This window comes from Oryx dammah, unplaced genomic scaffold (genome assembly GCF_014754425.2).
Source record: "Oryx dammah isolate SB20612 unplaced genomic scaffold, SCBI_Odam_1.1 HiC_scaffold_7, whole genome shotgun sequence".
In the NCBI taxonomy this organism is placed as follows: Eukaryota; Metazoa; Chordata; class Mammalia; order Artiodactyla; family Bovidae; genus Oryx; species Oryx dammah.
In genome coordinates this window covers 37,289,251-37,307,761 of record NW_024070191.1, presented here as the reverse complement: position 1 = coordinate 37,307,761, position 18,511 = coordinate 37,289,251, and the positions used below count along the sequence as shown (strand labels likewise).

Below are 18,511 nucleotides of genomic sequence, written 5' to 3'. Positions count from 1 at the left end.
CTGATGTCACATAGAGCTACGACTTCATGGTATGACTGAGAAACATTAAGCGTGAAAAATGATCTAAAGGTCTGCATTGTTGAACCATTCTAAACAAGTGAGAGAACGTGGATTTCCTGGAAAGGAAATGGTCTGGCCCTCCCTTCCTTAGTTCCTATGTTCTCCATAAGCACCTTCTGGATATTAAGTCTAAACATCATTATTCGATAAACGTGTCCTGACCTCTTTATTTAAAAAAAGAAAAACTAAAGACTTGGGGAAACTTTATGTGCAAGCCTAAGTTCAACTTTTTTTTTTTTTAATAATACTGTTCAGTAAAACAAATGTAAGCTTTCAGTGGCTGACAACCTATTTCAGTTCACTGCATCTCAAAAATGTTTTGATGCTAGGCCCTGTTTGTTTTTCAGCAATTTCAATCTGTCTCTGAATATTCTACAAATGACCCAGAGGAAATGGCCTTATCATAGAAATGGAAAACTGAAAACCCACTTTAAAACAAACAGAAGGGAGAGGTCCTTGAAAAGGGAACTAAATCTCAAAACACCACTTCCTGCGCTCAGCTCTCTCAACAACCTTCTCACCAGGAGAAGAAACACAAATCTCGAAGCTTAATCCATCAGTTTCTGACACTGTCATTTTATCAGGGCATAAACAGAAAAGACACCCTGAGTCCAAATACGTTCTCTCCACTGAACTTTTATACACAAGTCTAACTGTACTTTTAAGGGAAAATATTTTCTTAAGCATGAAAGAGAGAGAGAAAAAAAAGACCAAAACCAGTAGAGCAGAGGTTTCCTTTTTAAAGAGCCTCTGTCAAAAGGCAGGGTCCCCTGGCCTCTCTCAGAGAGTCACCTCTTCGCCTCACTCCCCGAGCCTGGCCCTTAAAGGTGGCGCCTCCGCTTGGCACGGAAAGGCAAGGCGGGTGTCAGGCTCCGGCCAACACCCGAGGAGGCCCACTTCTGCAAACAGAGCGGGAGCCAGGACGACTCACCCGGAGAGAAAAACCGCTTCCTGAGGAGGCTCTGCAGCTCCAGTGGTCCTGGAACACATCATCCCTCTGAGGTGGCACCCACAGTAAAGCGACTCCACGCTGAGCCCCAAGTACCACCGGGCTTGTCCCCGAGGACCTCGCTCAAGGCGAGACCGGAGCCCGGGGGAGCTCACCCGTGACACGGCGGGGACATGGCCCGGCCGCCCACACGGCCTGTGGCGGGGGACGGGCAGACCTGCTGGTTATTAGCAACGCTGTGCGGTTATCTCACCCCCACGTCATTCACACAGACAGACAATGCAGGGCCATCCTTCCATAAAACTTTTCTCCCTCTCCACCCACATGCTCTTAAACTCCACACCGTAATTTACATTATTACACTGAGGAACAAAATACGGACGGGCTGGAGCTTAGCAGAAACCAGTCATCCCATGGACCCTGAAGAATCCTACTGAGGATCCCTTCGTCCTCCGGGTCGTGGACAAATCAGCCTGCATTATTTCAAAGGAATGTCACTACCAAGGGAATGGACCAGAAGAACCTGGTGAGGACCACCTTCTGCCTGAAAAACATCCCGCAGTATCATGCTGACAGCGAATCCACAGGCTCCCCAGTCGCTCCTGAGTAACCTGCTCGGAGCGGGTTGCTGGAGGGCAGGCTAAGCCAAAACGTCTCAAGACACTTGTGACAAGCATGATGGCTCCCAGAGTTGACCTGGGCAGCGGGGGCACATTTTGCCGCCAAATGAACCGAATGATCCCCCGCTGGTCTCAGGCTGAGCTAAACATTTCCATGTGTAGGCCATAAAGGCCTCTGTGTAATTCCTCTCCACTGCCGTTCAAATCATTCAGACCAAAATAACAGTCAGTATGTATTCACTTTCAGTGTCCCAGGGATGGTTCTGAGACGTTTACACGCATTGGTGCATTTGATCTTCATAACAACCCTACGAAGCAGGTATCATTAATACGTCCCCTTGTCAGACGGGGTGGCTGGGGCACGGGTGAGTGGAATGGCAGAGCTGGGATGTGTGTCCAGGTGGCCTGGCTCCATACGACACCCTGTGGACCACACTGCTCCATCCCCCTGGGGGTACCTGTGGTCCAGTGCACTGTTGCACACACACTCACCAACAGTGGTCAGATGTGAGAGGCACAGCTATGTATGGAAGCCAAGAGGTGAGATCTTGTTTGGCTCTCGTCATTAACTGTGAGGCTTGGGGCAAGTACCTCTCACTGCCTTGGCTTCAGTATACTCATTCATCTGCACAACTCTGCAGGAGCGGGGGAGGGGGAGATGACTATCCCTTCTACCTCTAAAATTCCACAGCAGTCTACCAGACCTGATAAACTTACTAGATTACTGTGTGACATTTAGAAAGCAACAGTCAAGACCCTAACAAGGGAACAGAAAGTAAAATAAGTCTCGTGATTTCTGTCGGATAAAAATCAGGTTTACTACCTAAACGGCCTGGTGAACCCCTGGCCATGCCCCAGGCAGCCAGGAAGGACGCACACTAGCTGATGTCCTGCCTGTTGGTACCTGTGTGTGTGCACGCTCACAGCCCAGCATGGAAATGGGGTGTTCTTAGTGAGCCCAATCCACTACAGCAGCCCCCTGGGGTGCTGCGACACCCGGAGTAGAGCTCGGTGTCACCCCCAGTCAAACGTCTGACAAAGCAGGTCTAGTTCCAACCAAGTGATAAAACTGAGAGTTCTTTGTAATCTCTTAGTTCAGAAAAAAAGAAGTCCATTTACACACACACACACACACAAATACATGAGTCTTAACACCCGCCAGTACGGAGAAACTGTCCTTATTTGCCATAAAGAGAAAGAGTTCCCTGGATCCCAGGTGTGAGGAAGAGAGGCCGTACTGGTGTCGTCTGAACTGGGTGGGAGAAAGGACGCTGCTGAATGGGTGGGCTCTTCTGGGTTCCAGCCAGCCAGCTGGTATCAACCAGTCATGCCTGGATGACTCAACTGTGAAAAAGGCCGCGGTTCTCTGCGTTTTTTGGGAGACCCTTGCCTGCTGCTCTTCTCAGGAAGTCTCAGAAAGAGCAGGGCAGGCCATCTACCAAAATGGACCACAGCGCCCGGAGGAAAGCCCTGCCTGATTCAGTGTAAGAGGGTAAAGAATTAATCTAAAAGCTTAAAACGAGCGCTACCTGTCCTTTCTTTTGTTTAATCAGAACTTCTCTGTGAGCAGAGGACCGGAGAACAATACAGGGGCAGAACAGGTAGATCTGATCAAGAAACCTGCGTACTAGTCACAGGAGCAGAAGGGCAGCACAGGGCTCCTCCCCTGCTCTTTCCAACAACCCAACGGACTTCACCTTCCTTCTCCCAGTTTAGCCAGAATTTAAAATTGAGATAATAGCGTTGAAACATGTATATTACCTACTCCTTGGAAGGAAAGTTATGACCAACCTAGACACATTTTAAAAAGCAGAGACATTATTTTGCCAACAAAGGTCCATCTAGTTAAGACTATTGTTTTTCCAGTAGTCATGTATGGATGTGAAAGTTGGACTATAAAGAAAGCTGAACACTGAAGAATTGATGCTTTTGAACTGTAGTGTTGGAGAGGACTCTTGAGAGTCCCTTGGACAGTAAGGAGATCCAACCAGTCCATCCTAAAGGAAATCAGTACTGAATGTTCATTGGAAGGACTGATGCTGAAGCTGAAATTCCAATACTTCGGCCACATGATGCGAAGAGCTGACTCACTGGAAAAGACCCTGATGCTGGGAAAGATTGAAGGCGGGAGGAGAAGGGGATGACAGAGGATGAGATGGTTGGATGGCATCACCGACTCAATGGACATGAGTTTGGATGAACTCTGGGAGTTGGTGATAGACAGGGAGAACTAGCGTGCTGTGGTCCATGGGGTCGCAAAGAGTCAGACACGACTGAGCGACTGAACTGAACTGATGTATATTACCATATGTGAAACAGATGACCAGTCCAAGTTCGAAGCATGAAACAGGGCACTCAAAGCTGGTGCACTGGAACAACCCAGAGGGATGGGATGGGGAGGGAAGAACGAGGGGGGTTCGGGACGGGGGACACATGTATACCCGTGGCTGATTCGTGTCAATGTATGGTGAAAACCATCACAATACTGTAAAGTAATTAGCCTCCAATTAAAATTAATTTTAAGAAAATTCTTAGGCTCTAAAAAGGGGGAAGTACCTGGAGTCCACTGCTGACACACACGGAGTCTTGAGCCAGCAGACCAAGGATCACCCAGTTAGTGTTCAGCCCACAACCCGGGCTCCCTGGACCTAAACCATGGCTACAGCATCACTGTGTGAATTCCCGTTAACCCAACCCGCTCCAGGCCATCTGTTTCCAAAGGCACAGACCTTTCTGTAATCCCTCTGGGCTGCAGAGACTGCTTAGAGGCCATCTAGCAGAGGTAGTTTATTTTTGACATAAAAATGCTCCCACCAGGGGCTTAAGTGGAAAAAACTTTGTCGGTTCTTTTTCACAGCCATCTGGGTATTTCATTTCATTTTCTTTAAAGACGAGGTTGGTGGCTTAGTTGCTAAGTCGTGTCCCACTGTCGCGACCCCATGGACTGGAGCCTGTCCATGGGATTCACCAGGCAAGAACACTGGAGGGGATTGCCATTTCCTTCTCCAGGGGATATTCCCAACCCAGGAATTGAACCCTGGTCTCCTGCACTGCAGGCAGATTCTTTACCAACTGAGTTACAAGGGAAGCCTGGATTACATTGTATATATATATTTAAATGAGAGGTTTGACTTTATCTCTGCTTAGAAATTCATTCAAAGCCAAAGATGTACATGTGTACATACGTGCACTTTTGTGTGTATATACATGTGTAGGCATGTAGTTTGTTAGGTTATATACAGAATTTCTATTAAGATTTTTTAAATAGACAAACAATATGGGGTTGAAGTATTTATCTGATTTGATTAAAATTTCATATGTCACCAAATTTTTAAAGTCACAGTTGAATGCTAAGCCGTCTCCTTGGCTAAGATGAGGTTAGAGCTCACAAAACTGGTGCGGTTTACTTAGGCACAGGCTGCTGTTCTTCAGTCAGCGGGCGCCCTTCAGCAATGCTTTTAGATGACGCACAGTCAGAGGAGAGGCCACGCGCTGAAGAAAGGCTGGCACGGTGCGATGGCAGCGAAGCCCTTCTCTACGGACCCCTTCTGCCAGGACGCGTGGGGCCAGGCACGGGCTACACTTGAGCAGAGACCCGTGAATCCTCCTGTTAGTCTAACTTTTATCAGGAGATGCTGTTTGCAGGCTGGCTTTCCCAGTGCATCTCTCTAGAAGACTCTGTCTCTGCCATAGTTGTTACTCAACTGTAAAATCATCAGAAGGATGTGCGTGTGCTCAGGCGGGTCCTACTCTTTGTGACCCCATGGACTGTAGCCCGCAAGCCTCCTCTGTCCATGGGATTCTCCAGGCAAGAATACTGCAGCAGGGTGCCATTTCCTTCTCCAGGGGATCTTCCCAACCCAGGGTTCAAAGCTGCATCTCCGGTGTCTCCTACATTGGTGGGCAGATTCTTTACCACTGTGCCACAAGGGAAGTCCCATAGGAATCCATTAGTAAAAGTTAATTTTCTATATGCCAACTTTCAGGATGAAGAATCAGAATAACCATACCAAAAAGTCTGAGGAAGAGACTCAGACATTCTTTGAATTTCTTTTTTCTTCTCTTCGTACAATAAAGAGGCATTTTTAAGTTTCTTCGTCCTGGAAGGATACTGCGGACAGTCTGTATTCAGGATCTGTAGTGCTTTTTCCTCTTCTAATAACAGCTTTAAAACATAACCTCCATGCTCACCTAGCACCCCTGACAGAAAGCGTTAGTCACTCAGTCGTGTCCGACTCTTTGTGACCCATGGACTGTAGCCCACCAGGCTCCTCTGCCCATGGTGATCCTCCAGGCAGGAATACTGGAGTGGGTTGCCGTTTCCTGCTCCAGAGCATCTTCCTGACCCAGGGATTGAACCCGGGTCTCCCACACTGCAGGCAGACTCTTTACTGACTGAGCCACCAGACGGAAGCAGGCCAAAGCAGGGTGGAAGGTGCGGAGCGGTGGAAAGGGGACGGGCATGGAGCGCTGCCGCGTGTTGCTGGGCTGAGCTCTGGGCTGCCGGGGTTCGTGTGAAAGGCGTCCTGCAGCAGAGGCACGCGCGTTGTGGGAGGGCCGGCAGGGAGCGGCAGCAGAGGCGCTGACAGCGGCTGACGTCTCCCGCACGCCTCCTGGCTCCGGGCACTGTGACAAGCGCTTCAGAACGTCACCTCAACTGATCCTGGTAAGGCCTCCAGGAAGTTAGCACAAAGGACAGAAAGGAGGGCTTTTTGCCCAAGGTAACGCTGTCAGAAAATGGTCAGGTTAGGCTCTGAAGACAAGTCCACAGGTAAAGAACCAGGCTTTTAACTCTATACACAATGCCACCCACTGCAGAGGTAGTTCTGGCCCTACAAGAGGTCCAGTAGCTAGCTTGATGGGATTACAAATGTTAATATAATCACAGTAAGACTTGCACTGTGTTAGTCGCTCAGTTGTGTCCAATTCTTTGCAACCCCATGGACACCAGGCTCCTCTGTCCATGGGATTTTCAAGGCAAGAATACTGGAGTGGGTAGCCATTGCCTTCTCCCGGGGACCTTCCTGACCCACGGATCAAACCTGGGTCTCCGGCATTGCAGGCCGACGCTTTACCATCTGAGCCCCCAGGGAAGCCCTAAGACTTGCATTAATACACTTTAAATCATATAAGTTATCTATAATCATCTAAGAGTTAAGCTAAGCTGCACAGGGGAAAACAATGCAAATAATTATTCTTGAAACCTGGAAATGTCAGAGAAAGAAAGCAAAGGAATGGCCCTCCATCCGGCCGTGAGGTTTCTAGGGTGGGTGGAATTTCCTGCAAGTCCATCTCTCCACTATTCTTTTTCACGCCCACACAAAAAATTTAAAGTGGATACACTTCTATCTTCCCTCAGAAACTCGAAAATTCTACTAAAGACTCCCTGGGGCTCTAGCACTTTTTCTTCCTCTGCTTCAGGGCCTTGCATGTAAACAACTTAAAGTATACTTTATCTTGGCTGAAGACAGTAAGGATTGAGACTGGATCACTTCCACTGAAAGACACTCTGAAGTTAGAAAATCAAAACAGAACACTGGATGTGTTTGCAATTTCAACCACAAACCCTACTCCACCTTAAATAGCACGGGCTGCTTTCTCATGGAAAAATAAGATTTATTACTAGAAAAGTTAGAGGCACAAAAACAGTAACTTATAAGGGAAACTAGCAGAGCTCCTTTGCAACAGAAGATTTTAATCAGGAGAAAAATAGAGCAGTCGAATTCCAAAATAATCTAGCCTGAACAGCATTTACTTTGGGTATAAAGAAAATGACGTCGTTACGGAGTCGGGATCCGAAACAACTGTTTCATACAGAAGCAGCTACAATGCCCAGTTCATTCCAAATTGATGGGGAAAATTTTGCACTCAAATCTAACAATGTACAGCCACGGGAGACTCAAAGCGTGTCATACGATTTCACAAACTAGCCTAGATTTTCTAAAACCTTGTTGTTTTTAAATAAAGTTTTAACTTGTGGGTAAGTTTGTTCAAAAGGGAAAAAAATCATGAGATAAAAATATGGGATTTAGAACATTAGAACATTTCCTCAAGAGTAAATAGCGTATTCCAATAATACCATTCTGATTGGAGGTTATAGTACTTCTAGGAGCTTGGCACCTCTTGATGTTGCTGTTCGGTGGCTAAGTCACGTCTGACTCTGCAACCCCATGAACCGCAGCGTACCAGGCTTCCCTGTCCTTCACAATCTCCCGGAGTTTGCTCAGACTCATGTCCATTGAGTCAGTGATGCCGTCCACATGTAGACAGACATCATCCTGATGAGGACAGGAGAGGAAAGGCCAACAGGCGGGAGTAAGTCAGGACTGTCGCAATCTCCTCAGGCAGACACACCACTGATGCAGTCTTGCTGTGGTCCCACAGGCAGTGACACGAGCAGGGTGGCAGCTCTCTCCTCAGCCACCACTCCCGGGCTCATAGGACAGGGTTTTAGGGGACAAGCGCTCCAAGGACAGGCTCTGGAATCCCCACATCAACTCCCTGCCAGCTGTGTCCGCAGGGCGGGCGGAGGACTCCTCTCCCCAGACTCCCTGGACCCCCTCCCTGCTTTTCCCACAGGGGCAAGTTCCGAGGTCTCATCGCTACATCAGCCAGGAAATGTCGGAAGGCAGGAACTTGGGTGACATCAAACTATCCCCTTGTCTAAAACTGTGACAGGAGGAAATACTGAAACTATCATTTTCAATGAGATAAACTATATAAAGAAATCCTTTATATCTCTGTTGCCCAATAGCACAGATAACTAAAAGCAGCTGTAACCCCTGCTGGGAAGGATTGGGAGCAGGAGGAGAAGGGGACGACAGATGAGATGGTTGGAAGGCATTACCGACTCGATGGACATGAGTTTGGGTGAACTCCGGGAGTTGGTGATAGACAGGGAGGCCTGGCATGCTGCAGCCCATGGGGTTGCAAAGAGTCGGACACGACTGAGTGACTGAACTGAACCTCCTCACTGAAGTCAGTGGGATGAGCCTCAATAAAAGCCTCTCCAGGATGGGAAGAGCTGGATCCCTCACCAAGCTGGGATGTATTTTAAACACGGCAATTCAACATCTCTAAGGGTGCCCGGCAGGACTGAATGGATATGGACGGGAAAAGGAGATTTTTCAGATCTCCTTGTGAGCAGAACATATTCTCAATAAGCCATTCAATGCGTATGCTGGCTTACATATCCAATACAAGACAGTGAAGGCAGGCGGTCCCCTGGAGGAGCACAGATGTTCCTGCTAAACCTCCTCTCAAGGCTCAAAGGCACCAGCGGGTCTTCAACCTGAATGTGAACAGACACTTAACAAGGGCTGGCCGGTGAGAGCCCCTGAGGCTTCTGTTGCAGGAAAAACAAAGAAACAGAGCAAGAGGGATGCGCAGAAACGGCTCTGCCACCCCTGGACGGAGACACTCCTTTTGAAGGGACAGAGTTCAGAGGCGCCATGGCCGTGAGGGAACCATTCAGACTGGGAAGTCTCTCCTGTTCCTGAGCGGCTCAGCTCCTAATAGGACGCCTCAGGCTATGACACCTCGATAAATAGATGCCCAAACCAGCACACTGACCAGAGGCACCGTCCACTGCAAGGCGCTCTCTGGTAACTGGGACTGTGTGCTGCACAAAAGTCTGGAGGCAGCCCCTGCCCACTCGCGTTCCAGGCTGGACGTGGGGCGTCTGCACGGGCTGGCTGCTCCCTCCTGCCCCACTCGGCTGCTCCCCTCCCACATCCTGCAGATGAAGAGGGGCATCTCAAGTTCCTGGCACACACTGGCTCTGGAACAAGCCCTAAATACTGCCCTGCTAGCCCAACTCCCTCATTTGAAACACGAGGTCAGCTCAGAAAGGAATAAGGGACATGCCCAGAGTCACAGAGCAAATCAGAGGCACCAGAAAGCCCAGTCTCAGGACAGGCCCTGCACGCCGCTTCAGCTCCAAAGGGTGGGAACATGGCCCCGCGTACAGGCCTGCAACACACACACACACATTGGATGCTGAGAGTCGGGAGAGGGTCCTGTGGACAGGGGCCTCCTCCACCCTGGTTTCACCTCAGCTGCTGGGGCTCCTGCTTCTGCTTTCAGGTGAGAGACAAGGACCCTCTAACAAGGGCTAGAGGAGATACAACCTTCAGCCACTTACGCAACCTTCAGCCACTTACGCAACCAAGAAAAGAGTTATAGTCTGCTGCCATCTCTGCATTCGCCTTCCTGGAAGTGGCGTATTTGAGTTTCAAAATAAGTGCTTCTTCTCAACCAATTCAGGCTGAGGAAGGGTAACCAGTCGTTATTGCCTCCACAGAATTACAGGGCAAGATGTCAGGCTGTGGAAACAGCCCAAGGCAGACAGTGGGAGAATGAAACCGGTTCTCTCAAGCCACCTGCCTTCATACAGCCTCCATCTGGCCAGCAGCACCCATGGCTGCTCAACCCAGGAGCTCCTCTACCTGCTCCAACTCCAGGCTCCTAACTGCTTTTCAATCTGTTCTTGTATAGAAGATCCTAACTGGTCACGGAGAGCTAACCTAAGGAGCCAGAATTCGTATGATTTCATAGAACCAAGGCGTCCCTGGTGGCTCAGCTGGTAAAGAATCTGCCTGCAACGCAGGAGACCTGGGTTCAACCCTGGATTGGGAAGATCCCCTGGAGAAGGGAATAGCTACCTACTCCAGTATTCTTGCCTGGAGAATTCCATGGACAGAGGAGCTCATGGGGCTGCAAAGAGTCAGACACTACTTAGCAACTAACACTTTAACATAGAGCCAAGTAATGAATTTTTGGAGTTGAAAATACACTTCGTGAATTACTTTAATCTCATTTTCCCAAAGAGTAAATAAAAGCCTCGGAATGAGGGTAAGACTCTGAATGTAAACAGAACTAGGGCCAGAGCCCACATCTCCCACCTCCCAGCAGAGCTCTTCCTAAGGCTCCGGGATCACTGGCAGACGTGGGACAACCGCAGAGGCGTCCCTCCATGGACAGGTCAGGAGGTCTCCCCGGGGCAGTCAGCGTCACGCCGGCCTCACACACACAACAGCCACGGCAAAACAGCCACTCAAAGGCCCCGTCCACCCGTTGCTCAGCAAGATGGAAGAGGGGCTGGAGAAACACGCGGGGGAGGGAGAAGGTCCGGGACGAGTGGAGCAGCTGTGAGGCAGAGGGAGAGGACAGCACGTGAGCAGGATGGCCTCCAAGCACAGGAGGGAGCCTCCTGGCCACACAGCGCGCAGTCCTGTGAGACCTGAGCCCTGTCCCCTCCTCTCAGCGCCGTGTCCGTAACCAAGCTGGCGTAACTTGCTCACACGCCGAATGCTGTGTCCTCAGCTGTTTTCCTAAAGCTGAGCTCAATGCAAGATAACACTGCTTCCACACCAGCCAGCCCTGGGCGGGTCTGGATCCTCACCACACCCTGGGCAGCTCCGGAAGATGGACCTCAGGGTTCCTGAGAAGAGCCGGAGCCACAGGCAGGGCTCCACTGATCCGGGGCGGGGGTGGGGGTGGGGTGCTCCCAGGAGGAGCAGCAGGGCACACGGCAGCATGTGTGTGCGTGTGTGTGCACGCATGTGTGTGCACATGTGTGTGTGCACGTGTCTGTGTGCATGTGTGTGTGTGTGTGCATGTGTGTGCGTGTGTGCGCGCGTGTGTGTTTTACAAATTTCAATCTACATTTCCCAGTGAAACAGTTAGCAAAAATGTCGCTCTCCTTTGAAAAGAAGAGGTGACTTTCCCAGCACTGGGTTGGGAAGTCCACACTGTTCACCCTGCGGAGCCCAGGAGGACAGCAGCCCACAGTAGAAGCTGGGGCTGCGGACTCGGCAGTTTGTCGCTACGGTAAATGCCGCAACTGGTGAATGCCGCAACTGGTGTTCTTTGGTTGTGTTCCAGGTGGAGACTTTTGAGTTCCCTCATTTTCAAGCTTCAGAAAATGCTCAGCTCTGTAATTTCCATGGTGACCGCAAAGTCGCAGCCAAGGATGGGACCACACCCTGGACTGCTTACCACACCCTAGATCTTGACCTGGCTCCTCAAGGTCAAGACACCAGAAAATCTGAGGCAAAGCCCACCCTCCACCCACTTCCTCCTCCGGCTGACTCCCCATTGCCTGCTATACCTGTGGGCCACATGCCCACCTAGGACCCTGACACTTGGACAGACACTGACCTGCTTGTCACAAAGCTGACACCAGGTCAGCATCTGAGACCCCGCGCTGCGGAATGTGGCGAGCAGGGTTAGGCCTTGAGCAACAGGATCCTTCCCTACATTGTAACTGGAAGGGTCCAGAGGTGGTTCCTCCATCACGGTCACACACTCAGATCTTTGCACCAATCACAGGTAAATCTGTGTTCCTCGCATCGACCTTGGGAGCCAGGAGTACTGGAATCCTCTGGGTGAACTGTTTCAATCAGAGGACGTATCATGAGCCTCTAAGAGCCGGCTCACCTGAGGAGTCCCCCAAGGGGCTGGCTAGAGACACATGTTCCAGTGGTCAGCGACCATCTCCAATGCCCAGCCAGGCCTGAGCCTTCTGATTTGTAAGCTGCAGAGACAGTCTTTAATCGTCTTTTTTGTTTACCTTTTAAGCAGCAAAATACGAAAGAAATACAAATGTTTCCCTGTCATTCCGTACCCGGAACCGCAGTCTTGTCCTGGGAAAGCTGGACTAAAATGTCCACCCATGGCAGCTGAGCTCCTCTCTTCAACAATATTTAGACAAAGGACCTAGGAAACCAGAAGAGATGAACAGCAAGGAGAACTGAACCACAGGATGCGAACGTCTTCCCCAGAGCCTAGCCACAGGCCCCTCCCCGGCCCGCCGGGACGACTGCCTCCTGCCGCAGGAACATTCTCTCCAGGTCTTCCCGAGTCGGGGGATGTCCATTTCAGCTGCCAGGCATCCTTTTTCTCACCTCTTCAGGTACTCACAGCTCCCATAACAACAGGCCTGAGACAGGGAAGCTGTAAGTAAAGGTGACCAGGGCTGGATGAATGCCAAATAAACCAATGTCAAGGTCAGCGGCTGTGGGCGGGGCAATTTGATACTTACCCTGAACACCCCCAGTCACCCTTTCCTCACTTAGGACTCAGAGTCAAAACAGCATCCCTCAGCTTGGTGTTCAGCCTCATCACTTACCTACCTTCTTGAAGATAACTGTCTTAAGTTGTTTAAAAGAGGAAGCAGAAATCGTTCAGTGGATGGTGGATACAGCAAGGTGGAGAAATGACAGAAAAAGGAAGACAGTCATCATTTCCATGTCAAGTACAAATGTCTTACAGACAAGGAAACAGACCAGCAAGAGAGGAAGTGACTGGGTCTCGGGACCAGCTAAGGACTGGGCCGGCAGAGGTGCTCGGGCCTCGGTCCCAGCTCCCCTGGCCGACAGGCAGGGCCTCCACAGAGCACCAGCTGAACCAACAAAAGGAGTGGCTGGGGGAAGCGCGTTCTGAGCATGGACACTCTGCTGCCCGCCCCGCTTCTGAAGACAGGCTGCAGGCACGCCGGGACCTCTGAGGAGCTGGGGGGACACACACTGCTCACAGAGACGATGGGGGAGGGACGTCAATCATCCTCGGAGAACCCTGCAGGCCCCCCAGAACTTTCTCCTGCCTTCACCCCCACAACAGTCTCATTTTCCGAGTAAAGAAACTGAGGACCAAAGACGCTCTGCCGGGGCCCACAGCTGGTGAGCAGCCGCCACGGCAGCCGGGCCCACGCCTTCCTCTCCTACGCCCCCTCCACCCGACGTCACGAATGACAAAAAGCCACACCCCACGGTAGACCAGAGCAGGGACTGAACCACACCCTCAGGCCAGCTGCACAGTCACGAATGTTCCCGCTGGATCACTGACATCCCCACTGGAACCCAGCACAGGCCCTGCCTCCCCTAGAATTTCAGGATGGGGCGTTTCTGCAGCAGGGTCAGCCCGGCCCCTGCTGAGAGTGCCCTCGTGGCTTGCTCTCCCGCAGGAACTCTGACCTGAGGGGAGGAACCACGGTATGGCCAGAGCCGGCCCTGTCGCCTGACTCAGCTCTGGTGACAGAACCCAGCTGTGCAGGTGGGCACCCTTCAAGGGGCTTCCAAACACGCCAGGGCTGAGCGACAGAGCTGGAGACAGGACGTGCGCCTCAGGGAGCCGGCGGATCCCACAGAACTTCCCGTCCATTGTCCTTTCACGCTGCAAGGCAGCTTAAAATCGGTGCCCACAGAGCTGCACAGACCATGCCTTGCAAACATCCACTCGGAACCATTAGGAGGTCCCCTCAGCAAAGTGGGGCCAAAGGGACTTCAGTGTAAATTACTGCCATCAGCACACACTCCTTTCACATTCTTGAAAACGAGTTCAAAATGAAGCTTAAAAGCTATAAGGATAGTAGACGGCACTGGAAAACATGGAGGCAGATGGGAACTGACACTTGTAAATTACTAAAGCTTTAGAAAAAGGAATCTAGACGTGAAATCTTTATAAAAGCAAAATGGGGAAGGGAGACTTATTTATGAATTGTAAGAATCTTTCACCTCATAGTAACAGAAAAAAAAAAAAGTAATTTTTAAAGGAGCCAAAAAATTGCTAGGCATTTTCACATATTTTATCTCATTTAACCCCTTCAATAACCATGGGAAAAAAGATATCATCCACAAGTTACAGCCGAGGAAATGCAAGCTAAGAGGCTTCACACAACTGCACAGCTACTAACTCCTGGAGCATAGAGAGAGAACAGGCCAACCCAGGGAGCACAGGAGAACCCTGAAGAGCAGGCAGAGCTGCAGGCCACACATGACCTGACCTGTGGAAAGAGCCAGAAGGAGCGGCCAGGTCCGGACAATGTCTCAGCTGCACCCCCAGTGTGGGGCCCGTGCGCAGCTCTGTTCTCCACGTCCTAACACGACGAAACACACACTCGCTGCAAGGACGTGAGCACGAAGACGTGTTCACCAAGCGCTGATGGTTTTGTGCTCACTACCCATCTTCCTCCCTCAGCCTTCCTACCACCAAAGGCTTCACGGGAGGTGTCTGGTGGGAGCGAGCAGGGAGGGGCGGGGGCAGGCGCTTCGGAGAAGCTGCCTGGAAGCCGGCACAGGGAAGTCCTGACGCTTCCTGTGCGAGCAATGACCGCACTGCATGACCCACATGTATGACCACCAGTCTGCGAGGCCGAGTCCTCTCGTGTGCTGATGTTAGGAAGAATAACTTCCACATAATGACAGCCATGCTTTCTTCACACTCAGTGAGCTTTTTATTAATGCAGGAGAAATGCTGTTGAACGCTCCCACACACTGCACCTCCGTTAACAGTCACCACCACCACCCACCCACCTCGTTCAGTACTGTCATCATCCCTACCACACATAGGAAGAGCCTGAGATTCAAACGTGGCTGCGCGCTTCACTAGAGGTCAACCTGCAAGAAAAGGAGGCAAAACTTAAACCTCAGCCCAGGCTCATAACCGCTGAGCTCGGACGCTTTCCAAAAGTATGCTTCACGTCCTTTTTCCCAAGCATTCTCTTTCTCCTTTATTATCAAAGTTATGAAACCTTGGGGAAATGTCCACTTGGGGAAGCCCAAGAATACTGGCGTGGGTAGCCCATCCCTTCTCCAGGGGGACTTCCTGACCCAGGAAAAGAACCAGGGTTTTCTGCATTGCAGGTGGACTCTTTAGCAGCTGAGCTACCAGGGAAGCCCCAAATAGCCACTTAGAAAGAGACAAATATTTTATGCTGATAGGCTATGTAAGATAAATGACATGATGATATGTTGGAAATATGAACTTAAAATTTAAAACTTACCTGTACTCAAGGCAAGAAATAACAGCTTACACAATATACACTCATCAACACACCTGTCATACTCAGCTGATTACCCCAGACATCCAAGCACTGGGGTTCTCACAGGCTTTGGGAGTGTCCATGAATGCTTCAACTCCAAGCACCTCAAAAATGGAAATCACGTCCACACACTGACTTCGGCCTTTGTCCACCATCTGACCCTATGGCATCCCGCACGTGCCCTGGCCTGAACCTGCACAGGGGTAAGTGCCTAGCTGCTCAGTCGCATCCAACTCTGCAACACTACAGACTGCAGCCTGCCAGGCTCCTCCGTCCATGGGATTCTCCAGGCAAGAACACTGGAGTGGGTTGCCAATTCCTTCTCCAGGGAATCTTCCTGACTCAGGGATCGAACCCGGGTCTCAGGGAAGACTGGTAGCTCTTTACCGTCTGAGCTACCAGGGAAACCCCTAACGTGAACAGAGACCTTCCCAGAGGGAACTGTGGCGCTGGAGTTCCCTCAGCTCCAGAAAAAAAACTCCCTTTACACTTTCTTCTATAGATAACTGACTGGCCTTTGAAGTTTCAAAACCAACGCCGAATTCTCAGACAGATCGTGTTTCTACACTAACAGCACAGCCAACTTCCCTCCAGAGCACTGATACCCCAGAAGTAAGTGTGGCCGCCTGGTGCGGCCGCCTGGATGACAAAAGCTCAAGCTGCTGACCTCCGGGGACCTGAAGTGGAGAAGGAGGTGGCTGGCATCGCCCTGGGGGCGGGAGTGCAGAGCAATGCCTATGGCCCCAAAGGGCAGCAGAGCCCATCAGGGGAGCCCCTCGCTGCCCGAGCGCCAGAGCCCCCCAACGCACCCTGGGCGCTTCAGTCGTCCTCCTTTACAAAGCAATATCCAGGGATTCTCATTTTCCTAAGTTTCTAAGACTTCTTACAATGTTTTCCACTTGAAACAAAACAGTTGGAGATCCAGGGAGTTTTCTGTTAGCCACAGTCACACTCGGACTGAGCGACTGAACTGACCCGAACAGCCGCACGGAAGCCAGCACTGCCTGGGACCAGACAAAGACCATCAAGCGGATTCCAGTTACCTCCTCCGCCAGCACGCAGCCTGCCGCGACGTTGTCAGGGGCGCGAAGGGCATGCTGTTCCGCAGACCCCCGTCACGGGCCGCGGCTCTCCAGCGCCCGCCTCCAGCTGCTTCCTCTGGGAGCGCGGGCGGCAGCCCCCCGACTCCGCGGAGACATGCTCCCGGGAGGACGCTGCTCCCTCAGGGCTGCGCTGGGAACACGAAGCAGCCGCGGGAGTCACTTCCCCTCGCCCTGCCTCCCCTCTCCCTCCAAGACCGCTTCAAAAGTCCGGAGCCAGTGAGGTCACTCGTGACCTCACAGAGCTCCAGCTTAACTCTTCGGAAGCCAGACGGCCCGCGGACTGCGCGGAGACAGCTGCGCTGGCTTCCTTGGAGGGGCCGCTGCTTCTTGTGAGAGAGTCTGTCCGACCTCGTTTGCAAAAAAAAAAAAAAAAAGAAAAGAAAAAAGTGCTCATCTCAGCCTTGTTTTTCCTTCCTAAAGAGCACTGCGGGTTTCTGAGGTACTATTTTGCAAGACCATCACTTCCTACAGCACACGTTCTGGCTATCAAGGAATCACTGAAATAGGCAATAAACAGTTCTATTATGTAAAACTCAGCTGTGTTAATAAAACTCTTTACATTCATGCTTAATTTTATGCAATTTGTGTTTTCCTATTTTCCAGTTTTATTTCTGTCTTTCTGCTCTTGTGAAATGAACACATTCTTTTGTCCTTGTGTTCAAACCCTGCTTCAGACTGCCAGCAGTGGACAGGTAACCCTCGCGGCTGTCAGATGCAGGCGACAGCTGCCACCAAGGCATCTGAGAGACTGGGACCTACAGGACTCGGATGGAGGGAACGGACAGGCACAAGACCTAACTAGTCGATGACAGAGTCCACATCCCAGCTCCTGAAGAAAAAGGGCACTGGTTTTGCCGCATTTCATTTCCCGTGTTTTTTACTTGGGCTCTTGATATTTTTGTTGGGATTTGGGAGCTATAAGGATGAGGAAGTAAAATAACTAAAAGTTATTTTATAAATGCAAGTAGATAAAATTACATACTCTCAAAGAAAATGCAATATGCCCTTTCAAGAGTTCTTTGGTTCACCTAGAAAATGATTATCTCTTACTGTCCAGCAATTTCATTCCTAAATATATACCTAAAGAAACGCTCCACGAGAAGCCACGAATTAGAATGTTCACTGCCATGCCATTTAAACAACAAAAATACAAGACAGCCAAAATGTTCATCCTATGCAAGTGGGGAGATTAGTTACAGTGCATATTCATGCACTGAATGCTATTTAGCAAATAATTAATACACTAGGGCCTTATGAATCAGTAAGAAAGAATCTCAAATATTGAACAGATAAGTGAGTCACAAAAGGGAACAAGATGGCACTTATATAAAGTTCCAAACATGTGAATGAACACGGTATTGTTTATGGGTTCACACCTATGAGGGCACCATATACACCCACAGGCCGTGATCCTCTTTAGGAGAAGACAACGAGAGGGATGGGACCACAGAGAGAGGCAGGCACTGCAGTGCTTTCTTTCTCAAACTGGCTGATGAGATCAGAGGCTCTTATTAACACTTCTGAGTGTGCCTCGGACATGCAGAGGTTGTGAAAGTCAACTGTGTGACTGCCTTTCAAGTGTATTCAGTAGGCTCGGTCTAGAAAATTAACACACCAGGAGGAAAAGAGATTAATGAGCCCCTCAACTCCCAAGTCCCCAGGCCGGAGCAGCTGTTCCTAACTGTGCCTCCATCCGGCAAGCCTCCCTGCCCACGACCACGCCCACGCATCCGAGGGTCCTCCAGAGCCCAGACTGGGGCCCCCGCCTGGGAGCCCTGCTGTCCGGCTCACGCAGCGTCCCATGTAAAGCTGTCTGCCTCCTCTTTGGGAGGCTTCCAGTACCTAGTATAGAAAACTAATTAAGCTCTTCATCCGACAGAACTGGTCACCCAGGGTGTGCTGGACTCTGATAGAGGTTCTGAGTCTTAAATCTAAAGACCTGCCAGCTTCACTGACT

General features: G+C 50.6%; 1 protein-coding gene across 1 annotated transcript in view; it reads right to left on the bottom strand.

The window, feature by feature from the left end:
• PSD3 (pleckstrin and Sec7 domain containing 3) overlaps positions 1-16,746 on the bottom strand; it is a 295,706-nt gene extending 278,960 nt beyond the window's left edge. The window contains exon 1 of the mRNA XM_040243286.1: positions 16,495-16,746. Within this exon, the coding sequence (XP_040099220.1) occupies positions 16,495-16,547 (53 nt within the window). The 5' untranslated portion in view covers positions 16,548-16,746. The remainder of the gene's footprint in view (positions 1-16,494) is intronic.
• Between the last annotated feature and the right edge of the window lie 1,765 nt (positions 16,747-18,511).